This window comes from Lissotriton helveticus, chromosome 2_1 (genome assembly GCF_964261635.1).
Source record: "Lissotriton helveticus chromosome 2_1, aLisHel1.1, whole genome shotgun sequence".
In the NCBI taxonomy this organism is placed as follows: Eukaryota; Metazoa; Chordata; class Amphibia; order Caudata; family Salamandridae; genus Lissotriton; species Lissotriton helveticus.
This window is the reverse complement of record NC_136059.1, coordinates 1367026118-1367050346: the sequence shown is the minus strand read 5'-3', so window position 1 is coordinate 1367050346 and position 24229 is coordinate 1367026118. Positions and strand designations below refer to the sequence as shown.

The following is a 24229-nucleotide window of genomic DNA, read 5'->3' as shown; positions in this document are numbered from 1 at the left end:
ATAAGGCAAATCTTCTCTATTGATACTCATTTTTAGCTTGTGCATTAAACTAACTATTCTGTCAACCCAATTTAAGTGTATCAAAAACTGTTGTTACAAGATGGTTGAAATATATGTCATTTAATTGTTATACAACCTTGAAAAAGTCACTTCTGTGACGAAACATGTGTCGGCTGTTGTTTTCATCATTGAACACTGTTTACCCCAAATTGGACTGGAAAATCTGTTTCCTCCTAATAACATGGAAACGAATGGACTATGTTTTTAATTGTTTGTCAAGAAATTGACTAATCAAAATATAATTTTTGTTGTTCTGCACCTGTGAAAAGAATTGAAAAGATCTCTTTGAAGACCAATTCATGTCATAAATAGATATCATATGTAACTGTGAAGTGTTGGGGTATATCACTATGGTGCAGGGGTGTGTATTGGGACATGGCACTCTACAGTGCACCTTAGCAAGTAGAGAGGAAAACACCACCATATCTTAGTAGATATTGCCCTTTCCATTTTATACAATGCAGCGAAGCAGCTTTATTTGAATTCGAATATCATCTATGTACCTCTGGATAATTTGCACAAGCCATTCAAAGTTAAACGAGATAGGGGTAAGGCCTTGAAGGGCACAACATAGGCTGGGCTTTGGAGCCAAGGAAGATGATTACATTTAATGGTATAGTCTCCTAGTTAACATTTTTAGTCTCTAAGGAATCATCTCCAGTCTTATAAAGGGGGGAAATCCAATGTGCAATAGTTCAAAGTAGAGGTTTATTTTATTTATTTTTAAAGAGCCCGAATCACCCCCAAAGGGGTATCTCTGCGCTATGGAGGAGCTGCAGTATGCCGGAGAGAGAAAAGATTTAGAAAAGTGCAGTTTTGAGCTCCTAAGTCATCTTGGACTACTCAGGGGGTCTGCAACTGTTTCTGAAAATTGATTACTGAATAAATATACATAAAGTATATAAACATAAAAAAGCAAAATGTACAAATTAACATTTAAAATAGTATGTAAAGGAAGAGATTTTTTTTTAATTGGAGGCTAGAAATTAACTAAGTTCTCTTAGATTGATTTGTAGGACATGCGAAAGTACACCAAACATCTGTTATCGACGATTGGCAGTTCAATTGGAGCACTGGTATGGATTGACAAAAAAGAGCATGCATTAGCAGCTAAATAGACAAATTGATATGCTAGAGTCTAGTCTATCCTATCTCCTCATCTTTCAGAAATAAAATTACATTTTGAAATGCTGAACGTTATCCTTAAAAACAAAATTTCGTTTTTTGAATATTTAGTTATTTATGAAATGAATCAAACTTTTCATATTTTGTATATTTGGTTGGCGTATCCTTGTGTCTATATTTTTGTGCACTGTTCTGAAGTTAAAATCAAAGAAACTGCTTAGGACTAAGTCCCCTGCTTCCAGTAGTGATATAAGGCCTCATTAGGATTTAGGGTGGACTGCCGCTAATATGCCTTCGGTGGCGGTCCGCCTGACATCCAGGGCAACGGTCGTTCTGCCGGGTTAAGCTACCGGCGGAGCCCAGAGCGCAATGGGTGGGGGAGCACCCCGTAGGGGAAGCAGTAGGACATTAATCACTACACTGAAGGCGGTGCTTGTGCAGGCACCACTGTAGGGATTACGATGTCCATTTCCCACAGCCTTTTTATAGGTAGGACCTTTTTGTCTATGGGGAAGGAGATGAACAGAGAGGTTACTTTCTAATAACTGCTACCACAATTGTTTACAACTGGAGGTTTAAATTCTTTATGCTATTTTGCCTATGTAAGTGAGTGAAATATATGTAACGGCATCCATTTCTTCCCTAGGAGGTTTTATTTAAATCTGTAAACAAAACGGTTAACATGCTGTGTGTGGAGCAATAACGAATAGCTTTAGCTAGGACCAACTTTCTGGAAAATTTTATTTTTTCATTACATTATTTTATTCATTTTTGTACCTGCAAATAGAGATACTCAAAGACAACTGGATCTTCCTGCAGCAGATCCCAGGGATCCCTTGGTACAAAACACACCCTGAAGAGGCATCTGTAGTCATGTGACTCTCTCTTCTGTACAACCTGTGATGCAAATATTTCAAACAATAAACGTCCAGTGTTTATTAAGAGCTCATGTTTGTGTCACAGTCACAGCATGCACATGTACTATTACTAGCACTACTACTTCTAATAATAATAATTGCATCATTATGAATAATTACAACATGCATATTAATAATAATAATAATAATAATAATAATAATAATAATAATGATAATAATAATTGGTTCTATTGATATTTGTTATGACATTCCTGATATATAATTCCTCCCATGAACCAAAAAGTACCTATATGTAGGCCATTAAAGGACAGACAATCTCCTTGGCTAACATACACAGTCATACTATACAGTCATAGTATAAGTTATAACAGGATTGTTGGTTTTACACTGTGGAAACATTAGGGGAAGTAGCATGTTTATGTTAATTTCCTATACTATATGAGAATTAATGGTTTTGCCCACTGTATGCAAGGACAGAATTGGTAATATTATTTACTGACTTCAAGTTGAAATGTTTTCACTGGTAATGCTGACTGAATAACAGATAGCCAATAGAAAATGGGGCCAAATCTGAATGAAACGAGTAACTAGTCTATAAAGAAATTTGGTATCTTAAATGGTTTAACAATGAGATTCTTACCTTCGTCGTAAAACAAATCTCAAATCTGAGCCAATCAGGCTTAAGGCTATCACTCGATCTTAAACCTCCTCTTTGTATGTACTGGAGGATGTGCAGATAATCATTAAGAAAATAAGACAAAAAATAGTGTGGGTCTCGGGTAAAGGAGAATTGGCCATCTTGGTCCTTGCGGCCATAGCTGTTCCTCCTGCTACTACTGAACACACGATTCACAATACTGTGTCCAAATATTTGGGATCAAAATCCAGGGACATAAATTGATTGCCTTTTTTGCATTAGGCAGAACTTACATCGTGAAGAAAGGCCATCTTGTCTCTGAAAAAAACCAGTAATCTGTGTCATCCCCCAGGGGTCAGCACTGTTACTTTTATTATTTAGATGACCCACCGCTGTCCATGGGAAGATGTAGAGTTCATGTTATAATTTGGAAAGGAAAAGTCATTGGAGCAGATCCAAAATCTAACTTCAGAAATGCCTTAAATGATATTCAAAAGTTAGGGACTGATAACGATGCCGGTCAGACTCTCGTCCGACCGCACCGTGCGGAAGCAGCACCACCCAACTAGAAATCGGCGGTCTCACTGCCCACATTACGATGCAACAACCTTCACGGCGGTCACAATGTGTATATTTTGCATTGCGGCATGTGCTGTGGGCTGCAGCACATGGCGCAATAAAGATTATGCACATTTAAAACATCCCTGCGCTATGTGCCTGCCACATGGTGCAGGGATGTTTAGGGGGGCCCAATGCCAGCCGGCAAGCGGGGAAATGGGTCCCGCTAGGGGACACCAAAGTCACTTTCGCCTGCCTTTTCATGGCAAGTGAACTGCCATGAAAGGGCAGGCGGAAAGGGACAGCCTAATTCCTACGGTGGTGCCTGAGCAGGCTTCGCTGTCTTTGCAGGGAATAGGAGTTCGACTGCCACCATGACGGGATCCTTGATCCTGTCGGATGCGGCGGTCTTTCCCACTGACAGCCGAGCCCTGACTGCCTGCATTCTAATGCGGCAATTGGATCCAGTGAGTTGGATGGTGGTGGAACCACCACCGACGGCCTGACAGTGGTGGTCCACCGCCATCATAATCAGCCCCTAAATTCCTCTTTACAGGTTATCCATTAATGACATAAAACAGAGGATCTTTGGCTGGGTGTGATAGCGATGACCCCTATGAGCCTTTTACTAGGAGCACAGTTTTTGACCAATTGAGCATTCAAAGTGTGCAACCTGGGATTTTCCTCCCTGCAAACTAGATGGAATGCTGATTGACAAATTCGTTCATTTTCCTCACATAATAATAATTACATTTTCACACCGAACCTAGAATACATTTTTAAGAAGTGACCTGCCATCACTAGCAGGCTCAAGAAGCATATGGGGGGAGTTGGCAAGAGTCGGTGGTTTCATTTGTAATTTCAAATATCGTGCAATGCAGGATCTGGGCAGAGAAGAGAGAACCAGGCTCTCTGCCCAAGGGACTTTGGAAAGAGGGTGTGTGACGGGGGCTGATCTATGATAGCTGTGTCGGCCATGACATTGTTGTGCTTGTGCAGAGGAAAGATTACTTTTCTCCAGTGCACAAAGGCCCTGTCCTAGTGCAGATATGGAGTTGACTGGAAGCGTGTTGGGAAGGGGGTGTTGATGGTTAAAATATTATTTTGTACTTTGTATGTATGGCAACCGCTGGAGGCAGGTGTGGAAAGAGAGAGCTCAGAATAGTCAGAGGAGTATCAGAAAAGATCTTAGGCACAGGGGCGCAGGGTAGAAAATGCTACAAATGGAACCACGCGAGGCAGTCCTGGCCGTAGTGCGGCTTGTTCGCAAATTTTATAAGTGTTTGGAAATTAAGAAATCAGGTTTAGGTACCAATTGATTAAGAAAAAGATTGTTCAGGTAACGGATTTGGTGTAAGTGGAAGTGGATCAGAAAGGTTAGAATTGGGAATATACTAGTGGAAGGGCAAGGGTTAACTATTGATGTTGGTATGGACATTTTAGATTGTGCGGCCGAAACCAAAAATGTTTACGAGTAAGTGAGCTCTACTTTCTTTCGTCCAATGAAAGTGGCGTTTTCCAGCTTACAAATAAGTAATGGTGGTCTGTGGTCCTCTAAGCTCCAGCATGATAGGATGGCTTTCGGGAGATTCAGGACGCCTGCAGGTTGTGGCCAAGTTCGATGTACAAAAATCTCCTTTAAACATGTATATAAATGACCCTACATTTTCTGCCTTCTTTATAGGTTTCATTTAGCTACAGAGAGAAGTGTGGGAAGAAATAATCCTCAGTTGGTGAAGATTTTTTGGGTGGAATGCTTAGGAAGTATTTTGCTTTTGGTTTTTCTGTTTATTTTCTTTTGGGAGAACTAACTTTAGTGCGTGTCTATTTTAGTACAATCTTATCTTGCTTTGGTTTTCATTTCGTTAGGGAAAATATTTGTTCATGTGGACTGTCCTCTTACAGGTACTGGAAAGCTAGCTTGTTTTTTATGGTTTATTTTTTATATAAGTAATACGTTGTACCTTTTTATCATGAAAAGGCTATTTTTTTACATCCGATTTATGCTTGGCACTTTGCTTTTTAGCTTGTATTTGACTTACTTTTTATTGTTTGGGTTATGGTCTATTTCTGTTGCCTTTTGGTGAATGTTTGTCTTCTTTCTTTCTCACGTTTTGGTTGATTTTTCTTTCAGAGTATATTTTAATTTATGTATCCATTTAATTATTATTTCGTTTCAAATTATTTGTGGCTAACTTTGTCACTCTTGGACTATAGTTTGATTTACTTTGTTGGAATGCAAGGGAACAGTTTGTGTCTGAGAAAGAAAGAAAAACATATTGTGGTTATTTTCTGAAAGTATAGTGACCTCAATGGGAGTGATTTAAGTACATATGCTTTACACACGTTTTTCTAGATTGAAGCTGCAGTAGACCAGCTACTCATCCTGAGTGTGACACAAGAGCTTGTTTCTGCTACTTCTAGGCCCGCTTGTGTAGTAGTGGATTGTTCTGCCCTTACCTCATGTCTTTGGGAGAGAAGGGAGGGGAGAACTGTGACACAGGAAGTGTTCTACCTCTCTCAAGTGGCCTGCTGTCTAAATTCCCTCATTGGCAGCTGGGGCTCTGCCAAGCGTCCCCGAGCTGCTACTAGACATCCCATGTAAGGAAGAGGTAGGGCCCAACCACCAGAGGATGCCGGAATCTCGTGGGCTCCCATCCGTTGCCTCAGGCCGTAGACAGGAAGGAATCCCGGCTGGGGGTTCCCTTCCTCCCTGGCAGCGTGACGTCAAGGTGGGCGGGGGCGCCGGAGAACTTGACCGGTAGCCTCACCAGCCCAAGGGAGACCGAAAGAGCTCAGTGAGAGGCCTTGCCGGGAGCAGAGTTGACGTGGCTCCATTGGTCAGATAAGGCAGCTGCCACATGTGGTAGTGGGCAGCTGCCTTGATCCCGAGTGTGATTTTGGTCCCACACAGGGGATCCTGTTCGGTTGCCCCACTGAGTGAGGGGGTCCACTCCTCCCCGTACTACCATACCTCCAGAAGAGCGCGGAACACGGTCCCAAGCGGTACGGGACACTTAAGGGGGTAGCAGGTGCCCCGCATGTTTGCGGGCAACAGCAGTGTTGGTGCCTACCCTATTTCACTGGGGCCATAGTTCTGGGGCATTCTTTCCTGGTAGTTGCAGGGGGCACCCTTGACGGAGAATCCCCCAGTTGCATGGTGAGGTGTGAGGCCTCATGGTGAACAAGGTGACATGTCTTTTTGGGTATTGCTTAAGAGTTGTAAAGTAATTTATATGACCAAATGTGCTATGACAGCTTCTTCTACAGTATTGCAGAGGGGGGCTCGAATGCAAGAGAGCTTCTTCTACAGTATTGCAGAGGGGGGCTCGAACGCAAGAGAAAGAATTCTGGGGACAGCAGCAGGCGCACGCAGAACTCACCGCTGCCCAGGGCGGCTCACAGCAAACCACCACTTCCCCCGCCGCTGCATCCTGTAGTGGCCGCCGAGAGGGGAACAGCTGACGGACCCACCGGACCCGCAGGACTACAACTCCCAGCGTCCCCTGCCAGACAGGGACGCTCCTACCACCAGCTACTTCCGCCCGGAGGAGTACAAAACACACCAGTCCCTCCGGTGGAGCGGGGGCTCGAACGCAAGAGAAAGAATTCTGGGGACCGCAGCAGGCGCACGCAGAACTCACCGCTGCCCAGGGGGGCTCACAGCAAACCACCACTTCCCCCACCGCCGCATCCTGTAGCGGCCGCCGAGAGGGGAACAGCTGACGGACCCACCGGACCCGCAGGACTACAACTCCCAGCGTCCCCTGCCAGACGGGGACGCTCCTACCACCAGCTACTTCCGCCCGGAGGTGTACAAAACACACCAGTCCCTCCGGTGGAGCGGGGGCTCGAACGCAAGAGAAAGAATTCTGGGGACAGCAGCAGGCGCACGCAGAACTCACCGCTGCCCAGGGGGGCCCACAGAAAACCACCACTTCCCCCGCTGCCGCATCCTGTAGCGGCCGCCGAGAGGGGAACAGCTGACGGACCCACCGGACCCGCAGGACTACAACTCCCAGCGTCTCCTGCCAGACGGGGACGCTCCTACCACCAGCTACTTCCGCCCGGAGGTGTACAAAACACAACAGTCCCTCCCGCGTCGCAGGACGCGCGCGGGCGAAGTCCGGGCAAAGGGCGGGCCCTCTGTGGCCCTCAGAGGCCTGCAGAGACTGGACTGGGCAACGGACTTTGGCCGTAAAAGTAAAGTAGTAACTCTTTCTACATTTTGTGGATTATGTGTTAACGTTTCCAGGTTATAGGATTCTTGCAAGTCTTGTCCTGCAGTCCATTAGCAAGTGTTACCTGGTTGAGTTATTGGGAATCTCTGGGATCGCTTTATTTAGGCAGTTAGTTGCAAGTGTGCTTTGTTATTGCAAGGTTTTTTAAGTTGTTAATTTTTTAGCAACCATGTCAAATATTACGATCATTCCTACAGTACAAGGTGCCAATACTTTGGACAACTACCTCGTAAAAAAGGTCTCCAAAATTAACAGTGACCAGAGAGCCTCATTTGGGAAATCCAGTTCTTCAGGGGTTCCTCCCACTAACACTCCCCCGTCTCAATTTCGTCCATTTCTAATGTTAACACTAGTATGGGAAGCAGGGAGTTGTTTATGGTTGAGGCTCAGGTACACTTATCTTCACCATTTCTGAACACTAATATAGTGGCAAGTGCTGATGATTCCATGGTAACTGAAAGCCCTAAACCAAGGAGAGCAGTTAGGGCCTGCAGGAAACAACCCTCCAAACGTGGTGGTGGTGGTAGACCTAGAGTGGTAATAGAGAACAAGCAAACACCACGCAAACAAAGAGGCAAGTCTGGGGGACCGGATCAGATAGAACCTGTAGTAAGTTGTAGCTCAAGCATGGCTCATTTTGAGCTACTTTTGGTTGCTTTTGAGGCAAAGTTAGAGGCAAAAATTGTAGACATTGTTACACCTCTGCTATTAAAAATAGATGCACTTGCTACTGAGGTCGACAGACTGAGTGATATAGTTAAAAACCAGCCTAGCCCAGGTGTTACTGGTAGGATTACTAGCAAACCTGTTGATAGGGGGCAGCATCATGAGGCAGCCAGTCCTGTTCTAATCCAGCACCAAACACAAAACCCTCTTGTAGCCGGGCCTATTCTAAACCTGATCAGCTCTAATATCCAACGATCCCCTGAGCATAAAAAATCTGACCCTACTGTTATGGTGCCAAAAGGTAACCAAAATCCTAGAATTGATCTTCCCCCTGAGGCTGCACCGTTTGTGTGTGTTCTCTCTGGGGTTCCAGAGCGTAAGCAGGGGAAACCTGAAAGCTTCCAGGAGCTAAAAAATAAGGTGGCTTATTGGCTTTCTAAAAACAGGCCTCTTCCTCCCTCAATTGATGGTTGTATATTAAACGTTCGTAGGGTGGGGTGGCTTGGCCATATGACTAAGGACATTGAAGGCGATCTGGTAATTGTCAATTTTAGGAGCACCCATGTGGTCCCTTTTCTTAGAGGTTGGCAACCCCAAAGGGGTGATGGTTCCATTGTGACGTGGGAGCTTTCAGACTTTTACCCCAAAACACGCCCTACTAATAACGTGTCTCCAAAGTTGATGGCACGGTCTAATACCATCCGTTCTCAGGGCTCCACCAATGGGTCTGGCATTGAGTCTTTGATTACCGCGGGTAGGTTTGCTCCTTTGTCACACCTTGACGAGAATGATTGACTCACTTTGGGGCAGGCTACAAACTCCAGTGGGGTAGAGAAGGGATATGTTTTAACATCTAAAAGTTTGGAGGTTATCTTCCCTGAATTGCACTTAGAAACCGGGCATGGTGCTATTTCAATAGCGCCACATGAGGTCCCTATGCCCAATGCTCCAGACAGTGAGCCCGCTCGGTCTGGGGTTATAACACCAATTGCGTTGGACTCTGACTACACTAAGATTGCAGGTTGGAATATAGCGGGGCTTGAATCCCATGTGTGTAACCCACACTGGGTTGATTATATAGATCAGGGGGATGTTTGGGCTTTCCAAGAAACTTGGGCACTTTTCCCAGTGTTTCGTGTTGGGTTCTTAAATTTTAGCAGGCAAGCCATAAAGGGACCTAGAGGGCGTCCTGTAGGTGGGGTGACTATTTGGGTGAGACAGGGAGATGGTGTCTGGGCTGAGGAAGTAGCCCTAGACAGTCCAGACATATTGATTATTAGGCTCAAATTAAAAAAAAGGCCTAAACATTCTTTTAGTTGACGTTTATATCAGGGGCCTGCAGGGGGTTAGGGTTTCGCCCACAGTCCTGCTTCTGGACGACTTCCTCTCTAGTGTATCGGAGGATGGGTATAGGATATTGCTGGGGGATTTCAACACGTGTTTTGAGCCCCTGGGATTGGTAGATGGTTCTCTTACAGAGGAGGAAGACCTGTTGTGGGGTATCCCACAGCTGGAGTTGCCACCGATAAGGAAATGGACCAGCTCTGCCACATTTATTAAAGGGCTTTGCCTTGATCTGGGGCTGCGAGCCACCAATGGTAGGGTAAGATCTGACATGCAGGGTAGGCACACCTTCAACAATGGTAGACACAGTAGTCGTATCGACTATATTTTAGTCGATGTGAAACTGTGGGCTGCTGTTGTTGACATGGAGGTCAAGGAACGCCCAGAAAGTTACCATGACCCGCTAATGCTGGTCCTAAGGGACTATAGCTTTCGAGGGTCAGCAAGTGGTATTGCTGAGGTTACACATGTTGAGGCCATACTTAGCAATGATATGAGAAGGGTGCGGTGGCCTAAAATTGCTGTGGATGAAGAAGCACAAATAGTGATTAGAACCTTAGTGTCCAATTCCCTAGAAGCACTGAACGATTGTGGGTCCCAGGTAGAGATTATAGAAAACATTACAGGCATACATACTGAGCTGTTTCTGGGATTAAAAAAATTGTTTGTTAAGCCCAACAAGTTACAGGCTAAGCGGAAGCAGCCTAGGATAATTACCTGGTTTGACGACGAGTGTCGGCGAACGCAAGGGGCTCTGTTCTTGGCAATAAAGTCTAAAAATCATGTATGTATTAAGTCATGTAGGGAAGCGTATAAGGCTGCAAAGTACAAGGCAAAAATTAATTGGGATGAGGATCGGTGGGTATCCCTTACTGAAGCTTGCAGACATCGGAATATGCAGCAGTTCTGGCACCTCCTTAAATGGGGGAAATGCCAGGACAACCACCCAAGTCCTGCATCCGTTGGCCAACAGCAGTGGGTTTCCTTTTTTCAAGATCAATTCAGGAATAACAGTGTTGCCCCAATCGTTCTTCCTTGTCTTGATTATGAGGAACCGTTAATTTTCACCATCCCCGAGGTTACTCATGTCTTACAAAGTATTCCAAGGGGTAAAGCACCGGGTCCCGACTGCATCCCTGCTGACCTATTTTTACATAACCAGGAACTTTGGGCTCCTTATATCACTAAGCTGGCCAATGCACTAGCATCCGGAGCAAAGGTCCCAGATTCTTGGTATGGGGCTGAAATTTTACCAATATATAAAAAGGGCGATCGTTCAGTTCCCTCCAATTATCGACCGATCAGTCTCATAGATGCGGTGCAAAAAATAGTAGCCCGACTGGTGTTAGGACGTATCCAGGAATGGATTAGTGATTTCGATATCCTTACTCCATTACAGGCAGGTTTTCCGCCACATGTGAGTACACTAGATCAAGTACTCAGGTTTATGCTCTTATATTGGAAAACAGTTGTCCTTGGTAAAGGTAAGCTGTATGCGGCCTTTGTTGACTTAAGGTCAGCATTTGACCTTGTTCCCAGGGTCAAGTTATGGGACTGTTTGTTGAAACTAGGCTTGCCATCTGTTATAGTTCGTCTTCTAGTGAACCTACATGCCCACACCTTTGCACAAGTTCGGTGGGGAAAGCCTGGGGAGGTCACGGATAGATTTTCTGTAGACAAAGGCGTAAGGCAAGGGTGTGTTTTGGCTCCCACATTGTTTTCCCTATTTATTAATGGGGTAACTAACTACTTTACATCTCATCCTACTGACGCTCCCACCCTGGTGGGGATGAAAATCCCATTGCTCATGTTCGCGGACGACACTCTGCTAATTTCTAAGACGAGGCAGGGACTCCAGAAGGCCCTGTCTCGTTTTGAGTTGTTCTGCCGCGAGCATGCGCTAGAGGTGAATGTGTCTAAAACCAAATTCATGGTATTAAGAGGATTGACACCTGTTGCTGCCAGGGTCACTCTGGGGCATATTACCAAGCAATAGCGATAATTATCGCTATTGCTTGGTTAGAGACAAAATGTTATCGCTGAGCTGCGGCGATTTTTATCGCAGATAAACCTTGGTATTACCAAGGTTTATCGCAAATGCGATAAAAAACGGCTGCAATGCATGAATATCGCTGAAAAGTCAGCGATATTCATGCATTACCGAGCTAATGCTCTTAGCCATGTTATCCACCTCCCATTGGATAACATGGCTAAGAACTGCTCAGGGCAGGTGTTAGCTTTTGGAGATATTTGCGCTTAGCGCGAATATCTCCAAAAGTTGGTAATAGGAGATAGCGATGTTAGCGACTGTTTCCAGTCGCTAACATCTTGCGACGCCCACTTTGCATGTCATTAGTGATAAATATCACAGACATGCAAAGTGGGGCCCAAGATGGTCGCTATCTCCTACTAGCTGTCGCTAACTGGTGTTAGAGACAGCTAGGTAATAGGGAGATCATTTTATCTCCGCTTTCTTGGCTTTTAAAGCCAAAAAAGCGGAGATAAACCCCCTTGATAATATGCCCCTCTAGGTGGTACCACCCTCGAGCAGGCTAAGTTATTTACCTACCTGGAAGTCACATTGAGTGAAAATCTCAGTTGGACACCGCAGGTTGAGTTACTGGCTCTTAAACATGCCCAACTAGGAGGAGCCCTCCTCAAGGAGCATAAAAGTTCCCATACTCGCCCCATATCAACTCTTATTAAAATATATGGCACAAAAGTTTTGCCCTCAGTTTTATATGGGGCTGAGCTTTGGGGCTATTCTAATCTTGATCCGCTTAAAGTGGCTCAAAATAAATTTCTTAGGGTAGCCACAGGTCTTCCACAATCGACACCACGCATCCCACTTCTATATGACCTAGGGTGCCAACCAGTGGAGGACCTAGCAAGATATAGCCCCTTAGCGTTTTGGAGGCGTCTGTGGACAACGCCTGAGCTTCTGCTTATGCTAAAGCTTGCTCTGAAGTTAGGGACTTTTTGGGCTCTGGCAAAATAGGGTGGTTTAAAGAAATAAGATCTACCCTTAGTGCAATGGGGCTCGATGATCTATGGCTTAACCCAGCTTCAGCTGTCTTTCCTTCTAAAAAGGAGTTGAAGGATCGATATTGGGATTGGGTCATAGGTAGAAGGCATTCTCAAATAGCATCCAGCTCTCTCACATCGGCATTTGTTCTGCTGAAGGATGTCTCGTCCCTAGAAACGTATTGGGGCATTATTTCTAAACCACAGGACCGGAAATTATTCCACCAATTGAGAACTGGTACACTACCATTGAGGGCCTTCACTAAAACTTGGGACAAGGGTGGATTAGATCAATGCCCTTTATGCACGGGGTTGGGTGAAAGTGTTAGTCACTTCCTTTTTGTATGCCCCCTATATGATGCCCCTAGATCTAAGTGGTTACGCCCGGTCTGTAGAACTCTGGACACCCTCTCAGCTTCAGAAGCTAGTAGAATCTTAAGATCAGATACGTCTACTGTGATTGTTGTTGGGGTTGCTAAATTTCTTGGTTGGGCGTGGACCTTAAGGTCTCGGTTAATTAATCTGTCATAGGCGTGTTGATGTTGTGTACTCTAAGGATGTTTTTGATCTATGATCCCCAAAAGTTAACACACTCACACAGATGGAGTGTGTTTATGGCTCGCTGTTTTAAATTTTTTAAAACTTTTTAACCTATTTTTATTCTTGTAAATGGAGTCAAATATAAGTGATTTAATTCTGTGTTAGATTGTGTTTTTAACCTTTCACTAAATTATTTTCTTAACATATAGCTAACTTTGTATAAATTGTGTTATATTATTGCATGTTAGCATGTCTTTTATGATGAATAATCGAATAACGACTTCTTGAAAATTAAAATTGCTATGACAAGTTGCCTTATGGCAGAGTGAGTAGGTGAATGTATGTGGTCCCTGGGGGTTACATAACATACAAAGGGAGTTATGGTCTATGTGATGTTTATGACAAGTGCCTATTAGCACAGTAATTCTAATAATTGATGTTTTAGGTGTTTATTTGTGCCTTCTTTATGACAAGCGCCTAGTGGCACACTGATTTATGTTATGTGGTCTAAATGTGTTTTACATGCTACTAAGTAATTTATGGTCTAATGTGCTTTGTGTATGTGTAAATAATATTTTCTATATAACCTTGTGTGCAGTCTCTTTTGTGGTGTGCCTAGTGTGTTACTGGTGTGTGTGTGTGACTGTGGAGAAGCGTGGCTCAGTGGTTGGAGGCGGCAGACCCAGAAGCTGAGATCGACCATGGACCAGGGTTCGATTCCCCGCCTTGGCGGGTCTCGGGCTCAAAATTCCACGGACTCGACAATTCTCGCTCTGGTGCCTACTCAACTCACGGGGTCACACTCTGTGACTCTGGGCAATAGCTTGCTTAATCTCCACTATGGCCCCTCGTGGCGGGATGCCTGGCTTTCACCTTGTGGACACCCTGCCGGGGTTTCTCACAGGGGAATACCAGGACGGGTTCCCTAAGCAAGCGCCGGGATGCTCACGGGCAGCTGTGCGCTTTACAAGTCCAACACATTTACTGTGTGACTGTGTGTTGCGCAAATGTTTTACACATTGCCTCTGGGATAAGTTTGACTACTCAGCCAAGCTACCAAGGGGGTGAGCAGGGGTTATCTTCAGCGTGTAACTCCCTTGCCCTGACTAGACTGGTGTTTCTGCCTGGCATAGGTGCATGCCCTAGCCAACCACAAATCCCATTTCTAATACCCTGCGTTTCCCCTAGCGCTGGCACTAAAAAAGCAGCCTAGCGTCAGCGCACCCCACCTTGCGCTAAGCTGCAAGGGTGCCTGTGCTGCAGTGGCTATTGTTTATGCGCAGGAAAGGAGATGTCCTCACATAAACAATCTTCAAAGGCGATTTGCTGTTTCTATATGTGCTGCAGAATGCATCACACATAGAAAGAGCAAAATACAAAGAGAAATTAATAATTTCTCCTCGTATCGCCATCCTAAGACCAAGTTTTACGTAGCCTTAGTTTTTGGAGCTGCCCCATCCTTGTAAATATGGGGCAGCACCAAAAAGCAATGGGTGTTGCAGGGTGTTGCAGTTGAATGCCCACTGCAACACCCATTCCCCACCCCTTTGCCGCAGTAGACTGCTGCGGTGAGGGGCATATTTACAAGGTGGCGTTAAGCCACTTTAAGTGGCTTAACACCACTTTGCAAATATGGGGTAGAGAGCAACACCACCAGAATGTCAGAAAAAATGATGCTCAGATGGAGTTAGGGGCTTGTAAATATGCCCCATAATATCAAAGGAGAAGTATTCAGCACTTGAGTGGTCATATATGGCTAGTATTGAGCCAGAGCAAAGAGACGTTGACTTGAAAGCCTAGTGGTTCCTTTATGAAGAATCACCATAAACTTGTTGTGCTATGAAATTGAAAAAAGCCAATGCTGAATACTTTTTGAACAGCAGAACTTTGTTTTTTTCTGAGATTTAAAAACGCATGTGTTAATTCTCATTATTTAAATCGGATTTCCTACCATTAAAGATACATTTTGTACCTTGCCTTAGGTATCCAGTTGAAGATGATACGTTTCTTGTGAATCTTTCTTGAACAGAATTTCTTTTCATTAATGACATGGAGATTTGCTTGTGTGCCATATTTAGCAGTTTAGAATTATTGACTTTTGTTAAGTTTTTCCAGAGAAGTTACGGACGAAATTAAGAAGAGCTTTTTTTGTTCAGTGTTAAAAATATTTTCTATGTTTTTCTTAATAATGTTGATGGGTTTTCTTGTCCCTCTTCACTTTTCAGTTGGATATGCTTCACCAAAATGTGACATCAAATCATATGCTTGTAATAATAAGGCTAGGGCTAGAAGGTATGCTTAGTATACCTATTCATGTGATTAGTGTGAATTCCAATTCTAGCTTGAAGAGGGAGTATTTGATCATCACAATTTTATAGGATTGCTTCATCTGTACATATTTGCTTGTTTCTGTTGCAGAGGGGGTAAGTAAGTAATTCTTTATTGTTTTAGGTTAATAAAAACCGTTACAAAAAGAGCAATAAAACAATCTCATAAGAAGTTTAAAAGACCTTAAAAGCAGAAATTCATGATTAATCGAATAGTAAAGATAAAAAACAGTAAGGCCCCGCAGGGAAAAATGTTCAAGGCACTTGGTCCTGTCCCGGGTTTCCACTTAGGCAAGTGCCTGGGTTATTTGTTTCCGTTCCGCTAGTTTCAGAAATTTAACTAGCTTCCCGTTTAGTGGCGGGAGGCCAGGATCAAAACAAGCGAGGACAGCTTGTCTGCATGAGCGGACTCCTAGTTCGTTGAAAGCTGTTTTCAGCAGAGCTACTCTTTCCTCGTTCAGCCTCGGGCAAATGCACAATAAATGTTCCAAATCTTCAATTCCTGTTCCGCAGAGCCGGCATTTGGTCCCATGGTTCTGCCTCAACCATGGTGGTAGATGAGGAATGGCGGGTAGAATCCCCAGCCTGTGTTTAAAAAAGGCCTCTTTTGTTTTCCAGCCATACCCCAGACCAAAATATGCTTGGAGCCCCGGTGATCTGTATGTGCACAAGGTCATCCAGGCATGACGCCTATGAGAGAGCAAAGCTTTGTCCTCCACATGCGATTGTCTCTTTAGACTCTTGTACACTATGCGCTTGAATTGCGCATGTGATACAGGGGTCTCCCAAAGGTCTTTTAGTCCTGTGATGGACAAGGACTCCTCTAGGTATTTTTTCGCAGGCATTCGTGGTGTGGTAAGCATGTCTTGCCAGAGCTGTCGGTTCAGGGTGTTTTCGTGAGAATTCTTTAATTTGTGCCAGCACTTGATGTATGAGGCTCTTCGAGCAAACGTTTGGCACGTCAGCCCGAATTCCAGCCGAATCTGGGCCTGCGAAGTATAGGATAGTAGATTAAAAAGAAGTCTGTAGGCCTTTGAAATGGTTGTGTCCAGAAGTTTAGCATCAATTCCTCTTAGAGCCTCGCTGCCATACGTGATTGATGACTCTATTTTAGTTTTGGCTACTCGTAATAGTGGAAGTAGAGTCTCACCGGTCAGATTGGTCTTTAGCTGTTTCAATGTCACGGCTATTAGCATGCCTTTCCTCTTGATGGCCTCTAATTGGTTTTGGTAGCGGCCACCTTTATCGACTTGGATCCCTAGATATTTGTATTCAGAGCAGTTTGAGATTGCATCCGAACCAAGCGTCCAAGTGTACGACTTTTTGCTTCTGGTTATAGAAAGAACTTTTGTTTTACTAATGTTCACTTCTAGTTGGTTTTCGACGGCATAACCATGAAGCGTGTTGATAAGGTTTTGAAGGCCAACTTTCGTGTGACTGACCAGAACCACGTCGTCTGCGTAGGAGATGCTGGACAGCCCTTTGCCTCCTAACCGCGGAGCATGCGAATTGCAGGCATCTAAGGCGGGTGGCAGGTCGGCTGTAAAAAGATTGAAAAGAGTTGGAGCTAACACGCACCCCTGTTTTAGGCCCTTTGTGGTCGGAATGCGCCTAGAGAGGTGCGAGCCGTTCCCAAGCTTTACCTGGACCCATGTGTTTGTATGCAACTCAATCAAAAGGTTTAGAAGAGGCAAGGGAATCCCCCAGGAGGCCAGTTTTTGCCATAGGATTTCTCGGTTGACATTGTCAAAGGCCGCTTTAAAGTCCACAAAGCAGAGGTGGAGAGCCTGCTTGGTCGCTCTTGCCTTGTCAATGAGCAACGAGATGGCGATCAAGTTGGATGTTGTCCCCATATCTTTACAGAACCCCGTTTGGCTGGATGGATGGTATTAAGCTTTGGTTTGCAGCCCATTCTCGCAGATGGATCAATAGGAGTCCTGCAAAGTATTTGGCCTCAACGTCAAGGAGTGCAATCAATCGGTAGTTTTTTGGAAGAAGTCTGTCCCCAGCCTTATAGATCGGTGAGATGATCGAGCCCCTCCATGAAACGGGAAGGCACCCAGAGTTGGTGACAAATGAATAGAGGGGGATCAATTTGTCGGCCCAGTAATCAGGTTCAAGTTTGAAGAGGGCCGGGGGAATAGCATTTGGTCCGGCTGCGCCGTCTTTTCTACCTTTGGAGATTAGTTTCCTGATTTGAGCCGCAGAGGATAATAGAATTAAGTCTTCACTTGGTGAGCGAATTTGCGGTTGTCTGTCACCCAGAAAATTGAGAGGCCCCCTTGTTTTCCTGTCCTGGCAATTAAAATGTTCATCAAGAAATAATTCCCAAGAAGATTTCGATATGTGTGATGTTATGCCGCTGATTTTTGGATTTAGCAGTTTGTTTATAATCGACCAGAACTGGGCGCTGTTGTTGCCCATGGATGCATGGTGGAGTTTGGCCCAGAAGTCGACGTCGTTAGCCCTTTTGATTGCCCATTTCAGTTTTTTGATATCCGCTCGGTGCTTGCGAATCCGTGATTGCAGAGGGGGTGACCTACAATCAACTGCTGTTTTTGTATTGAGTGAGTTGCAGCATCTTAACTTCGATTATTCGGACTATTAAAAACGACTCCGAGAAGGATAAATTAATGGAAAATCTAATTCACCAAGATGCATTCGCATAAGTGATACATTGATTGTGGAGAAAAACATAGACACTGTCCTGAAGAAGGAGGCTATAATCATCCAAGGCTTCCGAAACGCGTTGACGCATTACAGAAGGGTTAAATTCGGAGTTGTCAGCAAGTAGTTGGGTATAAGGAAGGGAAATCCTTCCCAGTGTTGTCAACAAAGGGTCCGAATTAGCAATACAAAGACAAAGTTTATTGTCTTCTCCCATATTTCTCCCATTCCACACCAGGTGGTTTTATTGTGTATTGTTTAGGTTTTTAAATGAAATTGTACATGGATTCATGTGTTTTTTTATTGAAAATAAAATGTATATTTTTATATAAATAATGTTTTTTCTTTGTTGAGTGTTTCCCAAGCAATAAGTGGATAGTTTGCAATTGAGTGAGTGACTTTGATTGAGTGAGGTGATTGTTTAAATTCTAGATCATTTGACCTCCCAACGGGAAAAAATCTTGCTTTACTTGACAGTATATTGGTGCTCTATTTCCCCTTGGGTGATATTGAGCCCCTCTCTTTGGTTTAAGACTTTTGATCTACCCACACTGGGTTTGGGGAATGCTGGTCAGGGCATAGCCACCTTTAACAAAGCAAACAGTTGGTCCTTTTGGACGCAAAAAACATCCTTGAAGTAGGCTCAATTGGGAAGATGGCTCATGTAGAACAGCAGGATTTAATTCACTCTAATATTATACCCTTCTTTGAGGCTCAAATGGAGAAGATTTGTAATTTAAGCTCTACATCTTCTGAACCTCGCCTGTATAAACAGGATACATCCCATATGACTTCTTTAAAACAAGCAAGTAACCATCTCATCAGAAAACAGCATATACATTTCCTCACTGGCCGGCAGCAGCAAATTAATCGCCTTAAGTGAGTGAGAAGACGTTTTATGCTCAGTGAAAAAAGAAGGGAGCTTGATGCTAAATGGATTGGGCTAAGGGAAGCCGCAAGGGCCAAAGACTCAAGAAAGTATTGGCACTTGATCGCGGAATACTGCGACTCAAGGCAGAGGGTTCTACCCATACCAATTCCAGAAAAGGACTGGGTGGATTACATCTCCCTATTATATGGAAACAATAGCCCAGTTTCTTTTGTGACGACTGATGGGGTTAAACCCGCGTTTACTGAATTTACTGAATTTGGACTCCCGTCAGGAAAGGAAGAGGTAAGCTATATAAAGAATGTGAGAACCTCCGGTGCACAAGGACCGGATAGAATCTCATTGCACTAATTAAAAAGGAGCCAGAAGTGTGGGGTGATTTTTTAGAGCCACTTTTTAAATATTGCTTTCTTATGAATAAAATAACCCCCTCTTGGAAGGGGAGCATATAGTCCCCCTGTATAAAAAAGGACCGAAAACGGTGCAGACTAGTTTTAGACAGATTGCCCTCCTGGACGCCTCAGGCAAAGTATTTGCAAAAAGCATATTATGCCATCTTCAACAATGGGTTTATGATCAGAATATTCTTCCCCCGAAACAAGCTGGTTTTAGAAAGAACCATGGCACCTTGGATAATATAGTGGTTGTTCAGACAATTGTAGAGAAATATGTTTTCTCTTGAGGAATGCCAATATATACAGCTTTTAATGATTTCTTAACAGTGTTTGACAAAGTGGACCACCAGACGCTGTAGAGAACACTTGTCCTCCTTGGCATACTATATCATCTTTTGGGTCTGATTATGGAATTGCATACAGACAACTGGTGCCGGGTTCTGATGGGAGGTTTTTGGGGGTTATCATGTAAAACTAGAACGCATAATGGGCTCAAACAGGATTACCTATTAGCACCACTCTTATTTTCTTTGTATATTGCTGATCTCACCAGCACTCTGAATTTGGTATGGGGAAATGACCCTAAAATTGGTACAATGCCCGTTGGCTCTCTATTACATGTAGACCATGTTGCAATATGTGATCTAACGCCTATCGGCCTGCAACATCGGCTGGATGCCCTAAGTAAATATGCAGAGGCTCACTTCTTGAAAATTAATATTGCAAAAAGCAAGATTTTGTTTTTTCATAAGAAGGGGCTTAGAATAAGGAGATGTCTAAGATGGATGCTTGGTTATGAAAAACTGGAACTGGTTGACTCGTACCTATATTTAGGGAAGGTTTTCTCCAAAACTGGCTGAGATTTGGAGCATATTAAACCCAGTGTTAGTAAAGCTGTCTCCCAGGCAAGTACATTGAACAGATTCTATAAAACTAGCGGGAGACGCCATTTAGGCCATGTTTTTTCTGAAGTCAAAATCCGCCCCTCATTAATATGCTGCCGAGGTGTTGGACATGAATTATTGTCTTTCTTTTGATAAGGCGGAAGGACAAATCCTGCGTCAAATTTGCAATTTAAACTCTTTGGCAGCCCCACATGTACTGCGCCTTGAATTTGGATTAGTCTCGTCCTTCACCTTATCCCTGACTGTTGTTCGTAGGTGGGGTAACTCCCTCTTTTTGGGGGCGGAGGGTACACTTAGGGTTGCCCTGAGAATAGAAATTTCTGACACGCTAAAAGAACAATCAACGTTTTTTAGGTCTTTTGTATGTGCAAATTATACATTCGGTCTTAGTTTGAATTCTGCTTCTCCTATGTCCAAATCTGTACTGAAACAACTTCTAAAGAAGTCTAGATCCCCTACCAGTTTGGCGAGAGACGCGGCCTCTAGTCATTTCAGGTCCAGTAATGAGGCGGTCAGGGGAGTGCTTTGGGGAATAAACCACAGCCATATTTAACTTGGAATATCCCTCACGGGATTAGAAGGCTGATACTCCTACTGAGATTCAATTTGCTGCCTCTAAGAGATGTTACTGGTATCTGGGATAAAACACCTAGAGAAGAGAATTTGGGTTTTTTTTTTTCTTTTTTTTTTTGGGATATAAACTTTTATTGTCAAGTGAGGCTACATACACAGCAGTGTGCCTACAACCATATCAGGCCGGCAGCGATACACATGCATTTCGAAGGTGGTACCTGTGGTAACAATGAGTAAAATGGGAGCATTATGGCCTTGGTCAACAACACAGCAGTAATTCAGGAGTCAGCTTGTGATAGGGCTATCGCAAGTTCGTAAATAGTTAGACAACAATATACGGGGACATATCATCTGAGGCGGTGGATGTGCAAATAGAGCCGTTATAACAGGTATTATAGACACATATCACGGGACTGATACAATACAAAGCCACACCTTCTAAGAGGGGTGGTACCACAGCTCTGATCCATGGCAGCTTAGGTAAGAGTCAGAGTAAATCAGTGACATAATTTCACAACATCAAGCAATTACAATATCGCCGATCTGTCAACCCTACAGAATCTTCCAGATTCACTGCAACGGTGATCGAGTGGATACTCATACGTCCAATTGGATAACAGTGGTAGGGTTAACAGGCTCCTCACCGTTCCCTGCTCCATTCCTACCCACAGCCCCATTATCTATTCCGAATCCGTTGACGGGATCTCATCAACCACCTCAGCACCCTCTGTCCCTTGTGATGCAGTTAGGAGAAGGTACGTCAGCAGAGGACCCCAAATGTCAGCCGGCCTAGATGTCAGAGGCAGCAACTCAGAGAAAATTCCATACTGTTCCTGGCAGTACAACATATCTTGCAACCAATCTTTGAATTTAGGGGCCCGACCCCGCCCCCATCTGCAGGCCAGGTGTCGTCTCGCCAGCAACAGTGCAACATTAGTGTCTTTTCTGACATTCCTCGCTATGTGCGCCGTATAGCCCAGTAGGAACAGTAGTGGATCCAATTCCAGTGTAGTGCCTAGCATAAGGGAGAGGCCTTCGCAAACTTGCGACCAATATTCCTGCACCTGCATGCAAGTCCATGCCAAGTGGAGGAAGTCCGCCCCTCCTTGTCCACATCTCTCACATCTATCTGAGTCAGCCAAGCCAAATCTGACTTTCCTAGCGGGCGTGTAATACAGCCAATGGAGGAACTTGTAGTGTATAATTTTAAAGCGACAGCTAGACATCACCTCCCCAGATAGGTTACAGCAGTATTCCCATTGGTCATCTGTGACGTCTCTACCAAGGTCATGGGACCAGTGCACTCTAGCCGTGCTCTCCACGACCGGCAGTTCCGTCCGAAGGGTTTTATATATATTGGAGACTAGATGTGCACCATCCGTGCTACACAGCACAACTGTAAGCGGAGCTACACTGGGGGGTTCCCGAGGGTATTCCGGTAGGATGGTCTTCAGGCCCTCTCGCAACCGTAGGAAGTAAAACACCTCCAGGGGTGTAGGCACTTTGTCCCCAAAGAAGTGTTCCCGAGAGCGAAAGATCCCGTCCTGGAATAGATCGCCCCATGTCTGGATTCTCAACCGACGACACATGTTCCGAAAACCCAGTTCCTGATAAAGCGCCAAAAGTGGGTGATAAGTCAACGGCAATCGAGCTGTATAAAGCAACGGGGCCTGTAAACGTTTCCCTATTCTATGCCATGCGTCCATTGTACAAGTGACCGTGTTTGCCTGCATTTCCAACACAGAGCTGGAGGCATGAATCACCCCAGAGAGTGGCAGTGGGTGGGCAATCCAGTCTTTTGCCGCAATTTGTGGCATGAAGGCAGTAGGTTTCACCCAATAGTACAGGTAGTGTGCCTGCGCACTCAGGTAATAAAGTTCAAAATCAGGGATATCGAACCCTCCCATATAATAAGGTTGTGTCATAACTGCCCACCGAAGACGCGCTTGTTTGCCCCCCCATACCAGTCTTATAAGTTCGGAGCGCAGTGTTTTGAAGAAAAAAGCACCAGGGTGGCATGGTATATTGAGGAACATATATAGAAAACGCGGCAGAACCACCATCATTATGAGGGAAACTCTAGGCGCCAAGGATAAAGGTAGTTTGATCCATCGGGTCACCGAGTCTGCTAGTTTAGTTATAGCCACGCCATAGTTCATCCGCAATGTGTCTCCCTTGTCTCTCGAGAGTTGTATCCCTAAGTAGCGCAACTCCGAGGAACACCATTCAAGAGGATAATCGAGTGGGAATTCCGATACCGCAGGCGTTAGGGGAAAAAACTGGGACTTACTCCAGTTGATAGATACGCCAGACAGGCCTCCGAAGGCGACAAATTCCCGCAGCAAAGTATTCAAGGTAACTTGGGGCTCTTTGACGTATAACGTGACATCGTCAGCGTATAGCGAAATAGAGAGTTGTCGTTGAAAGCAGTTAAAGGCGCTGGCTTTATGCAATTGCCGAATGCGACAGGCCAGTGGCTCAATCGCAAGGGCGAAGAGCAGAGGGGAGAGGGGGCATCCCTGTCGGGTACCCCTCGTTATTGCAAAAGTGTCAGTTAGGAGTCCATTCGCCAGTACTCTCGCCTTCGGAGACGTGTATAGTAGGCGCACCCAATCCACAAAGATCGGGGGAAAGCCCATCTTCTGCAATACCGTAAATAAGAACCCCCATTCTACGGAATCGAAAGCTTTCGATGCGTCTAAAAAGACAGCAGCGAGCGGTATCTCAGGGCTAACCGTTTGGATCAGGGAGAAAACAGTGCGGAGGTTGTGTGAGGTAGATCTCGTAGGGACAAATCCTGATTGATCAGGCAATATGAGTGTGGTCATGAGTAGCGAGAGCCTCGTAGCGAGCACCTTGGCTAAAATTTTGGCATCACAATTTAACAGTGATAAAGGGCGATAAGAGTGGCACTGTGTGGCGTCTTTACCCGGCTTAAGCAATGATGTGATTACAACCTCTCTCATGGATCTCGGCAGGACACCCACTTCCAAGGCGTCGTCGAACACCTCCCGCAAGACAGGCACCATGATGTCAACATAACATTTGTAAAATTCCGCGGGAAGCCCATCGTGACCAGGTGCCTTCCCATTGCCCAAGGACATTATGGCGTCTCTCACTTTGTCTATCTCAAGTGGGGCTCCCAGGAACTGTCGATGGGTATCGCTTAGCCAACAGAGTGCGACATCCCCCCAAAAATCATCCAGGCCAAGGGCCCCAGTCGTCCGAGACGTATAAAGTCGCTCATAGTGTGCTTGGAGTGTGTTCAGTATGCCAGCTGAGTCCTTACATACCCTACCGTCAGCCGTGTGTAATTCCAAGATGGTGTTCGAGCCTCGCGCCCCGCGAATTGCCGTGGCCAGTGCTCTACCTGGTCTACCTCCCTCATTGTAGGCGCGGG

The 24229-nt window shown here is 44.8% G+C and overlaps 1 protein-coding gene across 2 annotated transcripts in view; it reads right to left on the bottom strand.

The window, feature by feature from the left end:
- The window catches only part of FRMPD1 (FERM and PDZ domain containing 1), a 1188014-nt gene that overhangs the window by 273994 nt on the left and 889791 nt on the right, over positions 1–24229 (bottom strand). For both annotated transcript variants that reach the window (XM_078676303.1, XM_078676304.1), the window contains exon 9: positions 1963–2082. In XM_078676303.1, the coding sequence (XP_078532429.1) occupies positions 1963–2082 (120 nt within the window). The remainder of the gene's footprint in view (positions 1–1962; positions 2083–24229) is intronic.